The 15,897-nt window shown below is 36.9% G+C and overlaps 1 protein-coding gene across 1 annotated transcript in view; it reads left to right on the top strand.

Moving 5' to 3' along the window:
• Window positions 1-15,897, top strand: part of PDE11A (phosphodiesterase 11A) — a 142,857-nt gene that overhangs the window by 70,686 nt on the left and 56,274 nt on the right. The window contains exons 7-10 of the mRNA XM_063340503.1: window positions 2,290-2,365; window positions 3,829-3,896; window positions 4,271-4,363; window positions 7,833-7,883. Coding sequence (XP_063196573.1) covers window positions 2,290-2,365; window positions 3,829-3,896; window positions 4,271-4,363; window positions 7,833-7,883 — 288 coding nt within the window. The remainder of the gene's footprint in view (window positions 1-2,289; window positions 2,366-3,828; window positions 3,897-4,270; window positions 4,364-7,832; window positions 7,884-15,897) is intronic.

Below are 15,897 nucleotides of genomic sequence, written 5' to 3'. Positions count from 1 at the left end.
AGAAGTTCTTCCTGAATTATATGTTGTTTCTTTTACTTGAATTCACTTTCTGCTTAAAATGCTTGACACCTGTACTCCAGTCCCGATTTAGTGTCTTATACTATAATGATAATATCATCCAGATTCTTAAGGTATGAAATGGGACCTATGCATTTGAAATTAGATTCTTATCCTTTAAGGTTTTGTGGTTTTTTTACGGTTTTCAAGTATTGATGTCCTGAAATAAATTTTAAATTATAAACGTGAATTTTAATTAAACCTTTTAATTTACACAAATAACCCCCCCTTAATTTAAACCTTTTAAATTACACAAATAAAATATACACGCTGGATTAGTTATTTCTCCAAGATAAATATCACTCCTAATAAAAGTTGTTTGTGTATCCTAAGGTGTTCGTTCCAGCCACAGTTAGGAAGGTGTAGTTACAGATAAAAATATATACGTATACTTATCACCTAAATAAATGTTAGAGGCATATGGAAGGACAAAATCTTCACTGAATTCTATCCAGTGAAACAATATTACTACAGGGAACTTGGCCAGCAATTGGGCAGCACATTAATCAGTGGACAGCCTTGGTCAGCAAGATAGCCAAACTATGTTACTACAAGAAGTGTGCTTGGAAGTGTTTCATGTTGAGTTTGCTTGGTTCCGGTTTTGTTCCATGCGTCATTAAAGGGATTATCTCTTAAACCAGCAGAATTTGTCAAAACAAGACAAATAAATGGAATCTGCTGTAAAAGTGTACAAGAAAACTGTGTTGAAGCTAATTTTTTCAGTATTTCAAAAAGTACAGTTAATGCCCGGGGTCTATTTCTTGCCAAAGAGATATGCTAAAATAAAGCATGCCAGTCCTTGATGTTTGTAGTTTTACTTTTAATATATCATGTCCTGAATAATTCAGCTATCTCTTATTTGTTTCACTGTTAGTCCTTTCCAAGTTAGAGGCACTGCCCAATTTCTACAGAGAAAAAGGAAATACTTAATATGAAGGGCAGTAATTATGTTCTGTTGGTGGGTTCCTATGAAAATTTAATTCTAAATTCAGTATTACAATCGATTATTTCTACAGACTGTCAAGTGTAGCAAGAAGAACATATTACCCCTTATGACTTGGATAGAATCAAACGTACATTTGTAGTTGTGAACAGATATTCTGTTCTCTGCTTCTATTAAAAACACTCTCTTTTTTTCTCCCAGAACACTAATTGTCCTTTTCCAATGTTGATGCTCAATTTTCAGCTCATTCACTGAGAATTTAATCCCAAAATATTTTCATTGAGTTCATATTACAATAAACATCTGAGGCAATTTTTCTCCCACTCGCATGGATTTCGGGTGGTGCTCCAGGCTGATTTCAGTGATGAGTTCTGCGTATGTACAGCTATGCAGTACTCTAGTAAAACCTGAGTTATATCTTCTGCCAACTAGAGATCACAGTGACCCCATCCTGCCTCCAGTATATGAATTATTGCTGGTCTTTTACTTTTCACCTTTTACAGATTGCCTGTAGCACTGGCAGTTTTCATAAGAGAACATCTCTTGATCGCCTGTGAGTGGGCTCATTCCACACTCTAATCTCTTTTGGAAAAATATTTTTATTTTCTTCGCATTTTGCAGCAATGACCCTAAAGAATAAAGCTTATTAGCCATAGAAAAGAGAGAATCAGTGACACTTATAATAAATTGCAAGGTTCTATACTATATAAGATAGAAAACAATGAGGCAGAAGTTTATCTTCAGAACTACAGGACCAATTAAACCTACAAAGAAAATCTCAAATCTTGGTTTTGACCTCATCCTTCCATTTCTTCCTAGCTTGTGCTTCTGCACTATTCCCTACTTATTCTTCCCTTTCTTCTGAAAATGCATATTTTTTGTTTTGCTAAATCCACTCTCAGTTTGACAGTTGGGAAGAGTATTTCTAAGACATGCTTATTCATTGAAGGTTGTCTCTACTAATCCAACAGCGTCAGTAATCCAGGAATTGTCTGGACATTGCCTCAGTTGCAATTTGACGTTAATTCCAAATCAAAGTCAAGTAGTAAGTTTTCTGTGGCAAAGCTGGTGATGTTTGTATTTTCTTTGGCAACTTTTAGAATAACCCGTGTGACTTTTAGTCTTACTGTGAATGAGGTTTCAGCAGAAATTTTTTCTGAGTGAGAGCTGATCCATATGGAATGGCATCTATAAGTGTAAATTACACCTTGACATTTCTATTACTAGAATGTGTAAAAGGCTGTAAGTGGTACCTACTGCTAATGGAAGCTCTCATTTCTGTGTTTTAGGCTGACCAGATTTCTGGCTTTCACATAAGGTCTGTTCTGTGTGTTCCTATATGGAATAGCAACCACCAAATAATTGGTAAGGCCTTCCTCATAGGTGCATTGTTTTTGTGCTAATGTAAATGTAATTCTGTCTTTTTAATTCTATCTTCCTTTTTCTTCTTTTTCCTAGCTGAATATTGTTAAGAAGTTACGGTACCTAGGATGCATGCTAAGTATCCAAGAAGGGATGTTTTGACTTGGATACTGTATGGACTTTTTCAGCTTTCCCATTGTGTCATTGTTAAATTATATATTATATTGAAAGTTGAAGACTAACGAGATGACAGCAGAAATTCTAACAATATTAGTGAAAAATGTTTGATACGCTTTGATACTTTTCTTGGGTCTCCCTTTTGTGTACACAACTCAAGCAACTGTTTCTGCAGTCCAGCAAAGTGGTCATTTTTCTCTTTAATGATAGACAACACAGTCAGGGAAGACTTTACCGGCGAGGCTGTGGCAGCTGTCAGAGCTGTCTGTAGCAGTGACGTGTGCTGGATCAGGACGTGACAGGGTTTTATTGCTTGTTTGGTAGGATGTTTCTCAGCTATGATACACCTGCAGTTGGCCCTGCATTATTACCTGCTTTTGGCACAAAAAGGGGTGCTGTTTGTAAATAACAGTGTCAGATTCCTCTGGAACTTTCCACAGAAGAATTCAAGTCAAAGGCTGGCAATTTAAACTGGCAGGGCAAGACTTACATCCCTGTGTGTTGTGGCTGTTAGTGAGAGCTGAGATCAGTAGTGCATTGCTGGAGGCACTTGGTGCCATGCAGGATCAGGATCTTTGAGCTTATTCAGCAGAAATGATGTGGGAAATGAGTCTTTTGAAATATAAGGCTCATTGTTTGTTGTGAAGTGCCGTTATTACCTTAAGGAAGTAGAAAGAAACTGAACCCTTAACTGTTGATAGCTCTTACATCATTTCTCTAAAATTATAGCTAAAAGAAATAGAAATGGTTTGTTGCAGTAGAACTCAGTATTAGTTCAGCTAGAGCCAAGAGCTTTGAACACTTTTTAAAGTGGTTTAAGGAAATTACATTCTTTTCACTGGTTCAATAAATTTGTGGACCGGTCATGAGAAAAAAAGGACTTATATACCCAGGTGATGCTAAACCAACTAAGATTTTAGGAATGAAGGTACTGGTTGAGCAAATTACATTAGTAACTCCAAATTGCTAGGACAACTTACATGATTACTGTTAGCAAAGTGATCAAGTTCTTTCCTAAAGATATCTTTGACCTTTTCTGAAAAGCATTGCAAGTAACTTTTAGATTTTCAATATTATACTTGTAGAGTAAAGAATAACAGTTGAAAGTAATAAATGGAATCCTGGTATCAAAACAATCAGACTTTCACATGTTTATAGTTTTTCAGAATAAATATTTGCAGTTTTGCTTTCAGTTTCAAAGTTATATTTTAAATGTTACCAATGAATAAAATGTTCTGCATTGTGAATTAATGAATGAAGATTATAATTCATATTAACTCTTTCTAAAGGGGTAGCTCAAGTGTTGAACAGGCTTGATGGGAAACCCTTTGACGATGCCGACCAGCGACTGTTTGAAGTAAGAGGCATTCAATGTTGTAGCAATAACATACTTTTTCAGCAGGATTTGGTATTTCTGGGTAATGCTGCTTCAGCCTACTTGAGGCAGGGGGAAAGAATATGTTGTCTGTATTTGTGGTTTCGCATTAGTTGTCAGAACTCCTCACTTGATAAGGTTGCATCTTAATTAAAACAAATTTCTTGCATCTGATCTTTCTCATCTTGTAGAGGCCAGTGACTTACTTCCATTCTCAAGATAACGTGTCTAAGCATGGTTATTCCTAATATTTCCATGTAATTCCTTGTCGTGGTTAAGCCAGCATTCATCTTTGTGTTTGTAGTATAATTGAATTATATTGACTTTCTTTTCTTTTTTTCTCTTTTTAATTTTAGGCTTTCGTTATTTTTTGTGGCCTGGGCATCAACAACACAATTATGTATGACCAAGTGAAGAAATCCTGGGCAAAACAGTCTGTGGCTCTTGACGTATGTGTACGCCTTAATGAAACTTTTTCTTGCTCATAAGTGTCACACGTAAAGGAACCTACTGCTTCTGAATTTATTGCAGTTAGCATAATTTTCTGTATCTGTCTCTCTGAACCTTAGCATGTTGTCTGATTAAGGTAACGTTGAAGGGAAACTTTCTCAGGGTATGCTTAGCTGTGGAGCTCATGCACAGCTTAAGTAATTTTGAACCTCTGTATCCCATTTAATGCCTATGTTTTTTGCATTAGAAGGGAGGACAGTGATGATGGAGAATCTAGTTTCTCGCAGGTGTAAGGGTAGAAATTAATGTAGGTGTTTCGTATATTTTCTTGTCCATCAGTAACTGAAAATTCCTTAGAATTTGATATTTTAGATAGCTTGTTGTTGTTTTTCTAGTGTTTTTTTTTCCCATGTGAACAGGAAAAAATTTGAAAAAAGTGATCATCATCATCATAGGATTTTTAGTATCAAAAGCAACATCTGCTGAACCCTTATCAGATAGATGTCTTGCTAGAATAAAGTCAAAGCAGGACGTCTGGCTGCTCAGTAAGAGCTCTGCTGTGTGTAAAGGCCAATACATAATGCAAGGTCCTGGCATTCCAACACATCACATCTTCCCATAAAATACATATAGAGTTGCTAAATGGATGGAAAGCTGTTCTTTTTTTGCCTATTGCCTTTGTAGGAATTCCTTTTTCTGCCTGCTGCCCTCCTCCCCCCCATTCATGAAAAATGAAATCTACCATCTCCTGTAAAACAAACTCTGAAATGCAGAACACTTTAAAAAAAATATGATTATTTAAACTTATATAAGATGATTCAACAATAAAGCACTATTCTTTATTATATTCTGGAGATTTTAAACCTAATCATATTAAAAATAGTCTTGGTGAGAACAATGTTTGGAGTTTTGAGGATAGCTTTAGAAATTTACATTATTCCTACTAAAACAATAATTAAGAATGGTTTGAATTAAATTTAAGATCTTTTAGAAAGCATTATGCAAGACTGATTAATCTTAAAATCTTAATCTTTCTCTGATAAAAGTGTAATGTCACTAAGATTTCAGTATTGTTTTAAATTTCACATGTGATAAGGAAATGATCTAGTTGTCCCTGATGTGTGCGCCCTTTAACTGTGTAACTTCTTTGAGTTTACACAGTACCCACCATTACAGTAAGAACCACAAAAATAGCGTTGGCCTCATTGAGATAAGAATTTCTCCCTATTACAACAAAAGTCAAACCAAACTGGATTGCGATGAAGATGACTTGATGATCTTAAGGGTCCTTTCCAACCCAAATGATTCTATGGCATAATTTATTTTTTCTTTTGCTTCAAGGTTGGAGGTATGTATTGGGGATATGTGTTGGGGATCTATCCTGTAAAGCATATAGGCATGTTATGGCTTTTTGAAGTCAATAGGACTGTTCGTGTTAGAAAACGTTGTAAACGTAAGTGGGTTGTTGTACGGTTTTTTTCTTATTCCTGTATATGTATTCACTTTGGAGGAAAAGTTAAAAACTTTCCTTTTCAGGCTTCCTGCAAGATTCCTTATTCTTTACTTACCATAGTCATGAATTACTGTAAGCCCTCATATGCCCCAGATATTTGTGCAATATTACACCTTAGAATGAATTCTCCTCCTGGCAAGAAAATCAAGCAGTGCTAGATATCACACTCAGATACATAGGGATGAAAGTTAACATAGAAGTTTGTTATTTACTACTGAAATCAGGGAAATTTAAATTTCTTGGTTTAAATAACAGCTTCTTTCTTTGATCTAAAGAAGACTGATAGCCATATAGCTTGAATATAGATTGTAGTTTTGATAAATGACTACTATGCTTCAGTGAGGAGTAATTCTTTCTATAAATGAGCTACAACTCATGATAATATTTATGTAAAGTGATTGAAGATACAGCAGAAAAGTACAGAACAAAAGAATAGTATATGCTGAAGGACTGCGAATCCATTTTTCAGTAATAGAATACTTTATTAGTATTTATGTATTTAGCTAGGATGGCAATGAGTGGCATTTGAAAATTACATTGATATCAGATGTAAAATAAATCAATTTGATATATACTGTAATAAGATTCTTATCCCAATATACAGATACTGTTTTTCATATAAAATTCTCATAAGATTGACTAATAAACAGAAGACCAAAATGTAAATAAACAATGGGCAAAGGTTGACAGTAGGATGCCGTATGGTTCAAAACTACGCTAAATACTATTTTATGTTTTAAGGATGCAAAATTTGCAAATTATTAAAAGATTAGAATAATCAATATTAAGGATGATTGTAAAAATCTAGAGGGATGTAATGAATGCAGATAAAGGAGAAGCTTGATGAGAATTTTGGTATTAAGTGTAATCTGTCATAGCAGAAGATGTTCTTTTACTAATCTTACAGATTTCTGAGAGACGCTATGATATGGTTGGACAGAAAAATAGATACTATCTGAGGAACGACATGATGTATAGTTATAGAAAGTAAAACGGGGGACAGAGCAAGTAAATTGCTGTTTGTTATTTATTCTTTTATAGTTCAGGAATGATTTCCTGTTACTGTAAAAGATGACACCTCTAAAAATGATATGAGTAAAAAGACATCTGGGGACTTATTGCCACAATGTATTGCAAGCCAAGGGCATTTGAGATAGTTTAGGTATTTGTCTGAGCAACAGAGTCATTCATAGATGAAAACAATTTCAAAATGAGAAATATGTATCAAAGCTTTAGCATATAAGCAGATCGAGTGTTGCTGGGTGGTGGGGAGGACCTGTCCTGGCTAGGAGTGCTCTGGGTCTGTGAGGTCCCTCATGGACCAGCGCCTCATCCCACGCACAGCCAGACCTTGGTGGGTCCAGTACACAGGATGGCTCTTGCACCTTCTGGAGTGCTTGTTCAGTGTCAGTATCATCACATAAGGATATAATGTATTCTATGTAAATGTATGCATACTTAGAGGTAATAAGAGGAGGTGCACGGTACTTTGTGCATTATATTTGATGCTTTCATCTGCAGAATGGCGTTGAAGAGCATGCCAGGCATAGCATAGAGGTGCTAGTTTGCATGCAGTGATGTGCCACTAGCAAAGGCATTAAAGCTTTACAGTATAGCAAAAGGCATTATTTAAAGTCTATAAATCTGCTGTTATTTTTATGTTAAATTCTGTCTCTTTAATTGTAGAACTCTAGAAGAACAATATAGGAATACTTATAATATTAAATTACTTACTGTCGATGATTCCCTATAAAATTCCCTGCAACATAAATGCCAAATGTATACCTGATAACCTGCAATTAGTTATTATATGCTGACATTCAGAACTGAATTACCATGCATAAATATTAATTAAATTTGTTTTAAACATCATTGATTAAACTGCAGTACAGAGCCCTATTATTTCTACTTGTCAAGTCTACAAAAATGGCTTTTTATCTTTTATTCTGGGGCAGGTGTTATCTTATCATGCAACATGTTCGAAGGCAGAAGTTGATAAATTTAAGGTAAGGATTTAAGTTTTTGGTTGTTTCTGAAAATATAACAGTAAATTAAAATGGATGTAGATTATCTGAGAGAAAAGTTTTAGATCAAAAGCAGAAGATATAATTAACAGTGATTTAAAAAGGATGTATTGTTACACGTTAGGCTGTTTGGAAGGGAAGGTGGAAAAAAATCTTTGAAAGGATAAAGAGCTGCAGTGATGCGTGCACAGCAGCGAAATACCAGTGTCCCAGCACCAGCTGCTAGAACTGCACGTCTGCGTGGTGGGTTTGGTGGCCTCCTCAGCAAGAACCACCACAGGGAAGTCATACCACAGTGGGAGGTGAGGAAGAGACTAGAGAAAACGAGAGGAACTTGAGACTTTACATGCTTATAGTGTGGAAGCTGTCCTGTGTTTAGCAAAAAAGCAGAGCATTTACTATCAAGATTGTGCATAGGCTCAGAAGGCTAGACGTGAAGGTGGTGAGAAAACCTCTCTTAACTTCTGTAAGCACCCTGAGCAGAACTGTAAAGTGATGTGTGCTGAACATAGCGTTGCTAGGGACCAATAATTAATTATGTGTCCTCACTGAATCCTGCCTTGCCAAGGGGTAGAGAGTAGGGGGAACGGTGCCCTTACTCTTTCATCACTGCCAGCACTCCAGAGCTGCTTTTGTGATAGGCTTTGTTTGTCCTTTTCTGCTTGAGGAAACACTAGGGAAGCTTGGTGGCACTTTCCTTGGCTGTGAGGAGTCAGTGTTGTAGGGGGCTCCTCAAAGCTACTAGGGAGGCTTTTGTGGTGGGTATCAGTGCTGGTCTCTGGTATGCAAAGTGCATCGGAGACTGTGGTGAGGTCTGGGAAGGAGATCTGGACTGCTGTGACCCCGCACTGCTGACATTCCCTGCTGTGGCTCCCAGGCACCTGTTTGGCTGAAAAATAGCTGTTTGATGGTTGTTTTGACTCTTGTCTGGCTGGCTGTGACCTGGTCTCTGCACCATGGGGATGGTTGTGGTGGAAGGGGGAAACTGTAGATGACTTAGCAGAGCTGATATTGAGGGGTTACCTGTGCTGAGGAAGGGCAGCAATTGCTAGTTAGTTAATTAGTTTGTAGATTATTGCTCAAATGATGTCTGTGCCTTAGAACTCTGTATTGATACCTGGTGATAAGGGTGTCATGTTCTCCCTCTATTGTAGTTATTGGTGCAGTTACCCACCCTTTTGCAAACTGAAGATTAGATTACTGAATTACTGCTGGAATCAAACATGCTTGAAGATCATTCCAACACTGCAGTCAGCAGAAAATACTTTTGTGTCCTTAATAAGATGCATCTTACGTTTGGCAATAAGAACGCTGAATGCTGTGTGAAAGAGAAGGGAAAGAAAGGGGAATAAAGGACCAGAAATATTTCTTTTTGGTTGGTTGGTTTTGTATTTTAGTTTACCTTAGAAATAAGCACCTGTAATTTAGCTTCAAGCAATATCTTTCTACATACTGGAGGGCCATACTTCTTGGTTGCCCTCAGACATTGAAAGACAATTCTCTGTCATGGTCTGTGTAGTTGAAATAAAAGCCTGCTATGTTACTCTTTGGACTTAGGTAGTGGTCTGATGAGGAGCTACTCTACTTGTTTTCCCAGATGTCTTCATTAATAGATTTGCCAGTCTCCAAGTGAGGAATGTCTTGTCGTTATCCATTTACCTTGAAGGCATGTAACTATCCATTTAATGGTTAATGATAAGGTAAAGGGAAATGAAAAGCATTTATTCATTAATAACCCTGATAGATACATTTTTATAAAGAATATAAATGAGAAAATGAGCGATATAGCCAAGCTATGCTTAAACTAAGCCTGAGAGACTTTCTCAGAAAAAATTTCCCTTTCCTACATCCAGTTGTCTCACTTTCAATTCCTGACAAAATGAATGCCAGGTAGTCTTTGTTAATGCTTTACACCACTGGTTGCAAACAAAACAACAAAAAACGCAGAGGACCAGTGTGCCTTGTGGGCTGTCGACAGAGAGCTCACTCCCAGAGAGGGCCATCCATCCGTGGGATGAAATTGCTCCCATCTCCCCTCTTGCAGAGCTCTGGCAGCCTGTCTCCCTACTGGGGTCTCCTGGGGCATCCTACCCTGAAATCACTGCTCTTTTCTCTGCTCATTACATTGTTATATTTTGTATAAGCCCTTTGTTATATTAGGGTCATTTTCTAGACTTGAGTGGCTAATAAACAATTCCTCCCTCTGGGGGTGTTTGGGGCTAAAACTGTCCCCTCTCCCTTCAGTGATTTATTGGCAGATGTCAGAGGAAATGTCTGTTATGATTTAGCTGATGTTCTGGTTCAGTCAGAACAGGAACAAACACAGGACAGAAACATCTAAATGAGAGTAATGCCAGTAGTTCACTGCTGGCCCTTGACTGACATGGGACCTAACGGTAATTAATGACTTTGAAGTGACAATACATTTGAGTTGACAACTTTTCAACATATTACCCCAAACATACTGTAACTGGACCCCAGCAGCTTGGAAAAAATTACATATTCTTTCTCCTAGTTCAAGTTGTTTATTTCCCTCTTTGTCATTTCTTCATAGTCTTAATAAAATGCTTTTCCATTAATTTTTATTTGCCCAAGATCTCAAGAATATTCTGATGCAAAGTGAAAAATTGCAAGTGTACTTGAAGTTTATTTTTCCTCTGGCCTTTACCAGTGAGTTAATTTTTTTGCATTACAGAAAGCATAGCAAGACTAATTAAAGTTGATTCTTTTACTTCAAATTTTGTCAAGAATTTCCTACTGTTATTGGATGAATTCACAAATATACAAATTCACAAATATAACTGGTACCTTTTAAGAATTAAACATAATCACTATGATCAGGTTCTATAAAATAAATAACACTTATTTCTGTTGCTGCTAATCCTGTCTAAGAATTAATGAAAGAACAACAAAAGACTATCTTAGTAAGTAACCCTCAAGAAATGAAATACCTTTCTCCAGATGCTGGGATGGGAAAAAGGGCAGAGCACCATTGGTTGTGGAGCTGAAAAATACAGAGGGAAGTTCACAGTATGGAACAGTGAAGCATGAGCGTATGATAATGGACAGTGTCATGCAATTGGCCTATTCTATATCTGATTTCTACAGTTGTCTAAAAACAAAGAGCAATATAAATTCACATTGAATGGGTTTTTTTGCACGTTTTTGAAGGGATTCCACTCCTGGTGTTACTATAATACAGTTTTCACTAATAAAAATCTGGAAGTCAAGTTTTAAAATGCTTATATAATTAGAAATTGCTCTATTCATGAATGTTTTTTTTTTTCCCCCCTCAATAGAATCCAATTATATGAATCATTACTGTAAAATTTCACGTCACCAGTCCTTTCCATTATTTGCATTAAAGCTTTTGGAATTCATTAGCACTTACGCTAGCAGGCACGTGTTTCTCAGGAGGACCAGCGTGAGGCTGGCACAGCGTAGGCAGGTGCAGCTCTGCTGACTTGGATGGAGCCACCTGCTCCGTCTGCTGCCCGTGCCCAGGGAAATCGGGAATGGGAACTTCACGCCCTTAACCCAGTGAGATTGTTTTAGTGACGAGAGGGGGCTGAGCCCTCCAGGTAGGCACAAGTGGAACTGCAGAGATCTGGATTCGGAGCCTGAGCAAATCCCCCAGTCTCTGTAGGTGATAATCTGGCCCTGGGGAAGGTGATGAGAGGTTTGCCGTTTCAGCAGGATGTTGCCGTCTTTGGCTTTGTTTGGCATTTGTAAAATTGCTTAGTAATGTTCCCTCTGTCATCTTCCATCTATTTGTTTGTGGCAGTCAGTCTTTTGTATTGTGATTTCTGATAGAACAAGATCTCTGAAAAAAGTTAAAATTCAAGATCCAGTCCTCTTTTTATGCCAGTTTAAAATGTACATTAAGTAAAAACTTGAGTTGGCATGTGGTGTAAAATGGGTCCTTTTTCCTGGAAATGGGTAGGTTTTTAAAATGGGGAAAAATGCATCAAAGCTTAATTGATAGAGTTTCAATAACAGGCAATTGAATCAGAATTAATTGTGGCGCATCTACCGTTATTCCTGTATATGTGATATGCTCTGTGCTTCCATGTTCTAAGAAAGAGGATATGGTTTTTGTGAATTATTTATAGGATTAAATCAAGGGCAATGAAAACATACGATTTTTATAGTAAGTATTGTCCATAGACTCTCTGTTGCCAGAGTATTTTACATTTATTTGCCACTCAGTATTTTTCAGCTTTGATTTTTTTTTTTAGATTTAAATTATGATGCCTTCCAAAAAGAAATATTTAAATCTGATATGCTGCTAAATTAATATAAACTGCATAATATTTTTTAGTTTTTCTGATAAGTGCTGCGTTACTGTGATAGGTAGATTTCTGATACCATTGCTCTAGCTATAGGGAGAAAAATTAAACCTTACTTATCATGGCTGTTTGCAAGTAAAACAAAAAAAATCCACCTTGAGTGCCAACATTTCTTGCATACCTGAGAATGTTTGTCTGAAATCTTGAGCCTGTTTTTCTCCAATGCTTCTCACTTGCATCTATGTAATGACACTCAATTCAAATTGAATTTTGGCAGGATAAGCTAAAGTAATGCACCAATGGATTATACCCATATGAGTATTCATTATATTATGTAAGTTAGAAATAGGTATGATTTTAAAGACTGTGGCAACTCAGTTCTCTCTTTTATTTTAGACTTAAAAGACAATTCCATTATTTCCATTATCTTCTAGCGCTAGTGTTTATCCATAAGCATTTGTATTATTGGAATATAAAAATGTAAGACTAGTGAAGTCCGATTAATTTAGAATTGATGCTATCCTAAAGCATTGTCCTGTAGTGCCATGTTTCTTCTCATTGAAATGCAGGCTCTCCAAGACTGAAAATAGTTGGCTTTTAGACAAATATAGAAAGCCAAGATGAATGAATAAAGATGCATATTGTGTCCAGGACAGGATATTTATAGCAAGAGTTACTGACTTCTGAGACAGTAACGAACAAGTCCTGTGACTTAGCAAGCAGTCCCATAAACACACATCACCTTTATATTTAACTAACATAGTTTCCAAAGAGAATATGTAAACACTGTCCTATTATGGGTAATATACAAGAAGCTATTTTTAAAAAGCTAACCTAATTGTGCAGCTGTGAATGGTATAAGCCAGATCAATATTTAATGACTATGATGCATTATTTATAGCCCTGTGAGAGATTCCCTTTTTTAGGTCAAACAGCACACAGGAGAGCTACACAACAGAAAATAATGTATCACCTGCTTTACAGAATCTTCGATTCAAAATGTAGCATGAATAACAATTCCTGTATTTCCCAGTTCCGTAGCCTGAGGTATGGCTAGTTAAGATCGGCCTCCACACCCGGAGGCTTTTAAGTGTCTCTTGAAAACACAAGCATTTAACTAAACAATGATGGAAAGAGTTGAACCAAAAAAGGAAACAACTTTTAGGACTGCTACCGTATATGAGCATGTAAATAGTTGAATCATGAAAGATGGTGGATTTAAGTGAATTTGGTGCTTGGAGTGTATTACATGTATGATATAAAATGATTTTGTTACTCGTATCTTGTGCTGTTACAATTTTATACTCACCCTTAAATGCATAATAGTGGGCAGCACAATGAAAAATTGAATTTTATGTATTAATTTTATCTCCAATGTCTGTAAGGATTGGGAAAGCATTCCTAGGCTATGTTATTTTCTGCTGTGATGCCGTCTTTCAGTTTAGAGCTATTTTAGTTACTTATGTGTTCTGGAAATTAAATCATTTGTAGTGGTTTATAATAATTATATTATAGTCTTCCTCAGTAATTAAATTTCAGAAAGGCAAGCTGGCCTTTGTGTTTTGGACCACTTATGAAATACTGCCATTTAAATATGTGTGGCTAGCAAATGAGGTTTTTATGCTTTAACGACACTGCCATTTCACTCTGGTAACATAGGTTTGCCAAGGACCGAAGGCATGTGATCATACTGCAAAGTCAGTATTGCAAGCCATGGTGTCCCAGCCACGCATATGGTGAAACACATACAGTTCTTTACAGACCTACAATTCTATGTAACTGCATGAAGCTATTCACATGCTTAAGTATTTTTCAGATTGTCCCCCAAGACTAGTCATACAGCCTCACGGACTCCTCTTTTGGCTGTCACAGGAGGGAGGGTCTGTGCTGGCACTGGGCTTTTCCCCAGTGCTGTTTCAGCTGCTCAAGTTCTGCTGAGAGTAGTGACAATGGGGAAAAAAAATAAGGAGAAACCTTGAGGGTAAACAGGGCTTAAGTGTTAATAATGAGCTGTGTTCCCTTTTTCCGTTGTGAGAAATGCACGTGTTCACAAGATGTAAAACTCAGTTTATTTTCTCTGCTTTTCCACATGCGCTGCCCACGTAAGACAAGACCTAAAGCACAATGTTAAGAGTTTCATAATTCATGAAACTGAGGTCTTTATTGTATTACATTATTTCATACACTTTTACATGTGCCTGTGTCTTCAGTTGTCATGGAAACAAGAAATCAGGAACACGTTGCATACACTGAAAATTATTAAAAATAATAAATAATGATTAAAAATAAAATCCTGGGGGTTTTATACTAGTTTCTGAAACGTGAGGCCGTCAGCTGTTGACATCAGGCTAGTGCTCTGTAGTTCAAAAATGTATAAAACTAAATTTAAAAAAAAAATTCAGTGAAGAGAGGGAATGGCATGGAGAAGAGGAGTAGGGAAAGATTGTTCATGGTCTTTTCTCATACAGTGTTTAAATTTAGGGGCATCAAATGAAATTATCAGGCTATGGATTTTAATCTGACTAAAGATCTCTCTTAGCAAACATGTAGCTAAACTATGTGCCCTATCACTGTAGATGTTAGAGTTAAAAATGATGAATTAATGGAAGGACGAGGCAAACGAGGACTGTTTTACAAAGAGAGTCACCTCTGGCTCAGGAAATCTCCAAAGTGCAGCTCTCCCAAGCTGAGAGGAGTGCACCAAGAAAGTGTGTTTTCTCAGTTCAAATAGTCTTCCCTGTCCTTGGACACTCTCAAAGCTAAGGTACAGGGCATAGAGGGACCTTTAGTCTGACACAGTACAATTATTCTTCTGTTATTAATCAGTGCCTTCCAACACTGCTGCTTGGAAAAAAATAGGCAACTCCATTCTTTGCATCACTTTTTATCACCCAGAAAAGAGACCGTGCCTTCTATGTTTAAAATGCAGAGAAATGTGCTTTGACTTGATCATTACTGTCATAAATCTCAGAAATTGCAGATGCCAGGGTTTGATGAAAACTCCCAAGTTTGCTGAACTGTTTGTTTTAGTACAAGCTGTTTCTTTTCCTTTCTCAACCACCTGCCCCTGGAAGCATTTCTGGATTGCCCTGCGAAGTTGTTTGTCAGCTCCTTGTCTCAGTGCTGGGACCTGTGATTCTCAGGTGCGCTTCTCCTGATAGAACAGCCCTTCTTGTACAGATACTATTACCATCATGAAACCTGTTCCAGTGTGAGAGGTTTTGTAAGAATAAGGCATACAAAAGAACAATATTGGCAGTTTGTGGGGAAAAAAAATGCATTGTTTTGCTTTAATTTCTTCCATGAGGCGTTTTATCAGAAATAAAGTGGGATAACTTCAGTGTGTCAGAGGCATGAGGCACCTGTTTACGAATTACTTTTGGAGCTGTCCTGCTAGATGAGTGTCACGCTACGGTGTCTACCCTAATTCTAGGGATAGTTAATAGAAAAACCTAAGGGGAATTCTGAATTCACTTTCAAAAATTTAAACATTCAGTTTTATTGAAATTTCAACATTTTGAATTTACTAGCTTTGTAGTAAAGATGAGCTGATCAAGATGAGATTGAATTGTTGCAAAAGGTCACTGAAAGGATTCCTCTTGTATTTCTAAAATGACCACATCTATTATTTCCAGGTGAAAAAACGAAGCTCCCAGAGTAAAATGTTCTCTTCCCTCTTGGGCAGATGACACGTGAATTTTCCAGGT

Source organism: Chroicocephalus ridibundus, chromosome 7 (assembly GCF_963924245.1).
Source record: "Chroicocephalus ridibundus chromosome 7, bChrRid1.1, whole genome shotgun sequence".
NCBI lineage: Eukaryota > Metazoa > Chordata > Aves > Charadriiformes > Laridae > Chroicocephalus > Chroicocephalus ridibundus.
The sequence above is the reverse complement of the archived record's forward strand: the minus strand, read 5'-3'. Positions and strand labels throughout refer to the sequence as shown.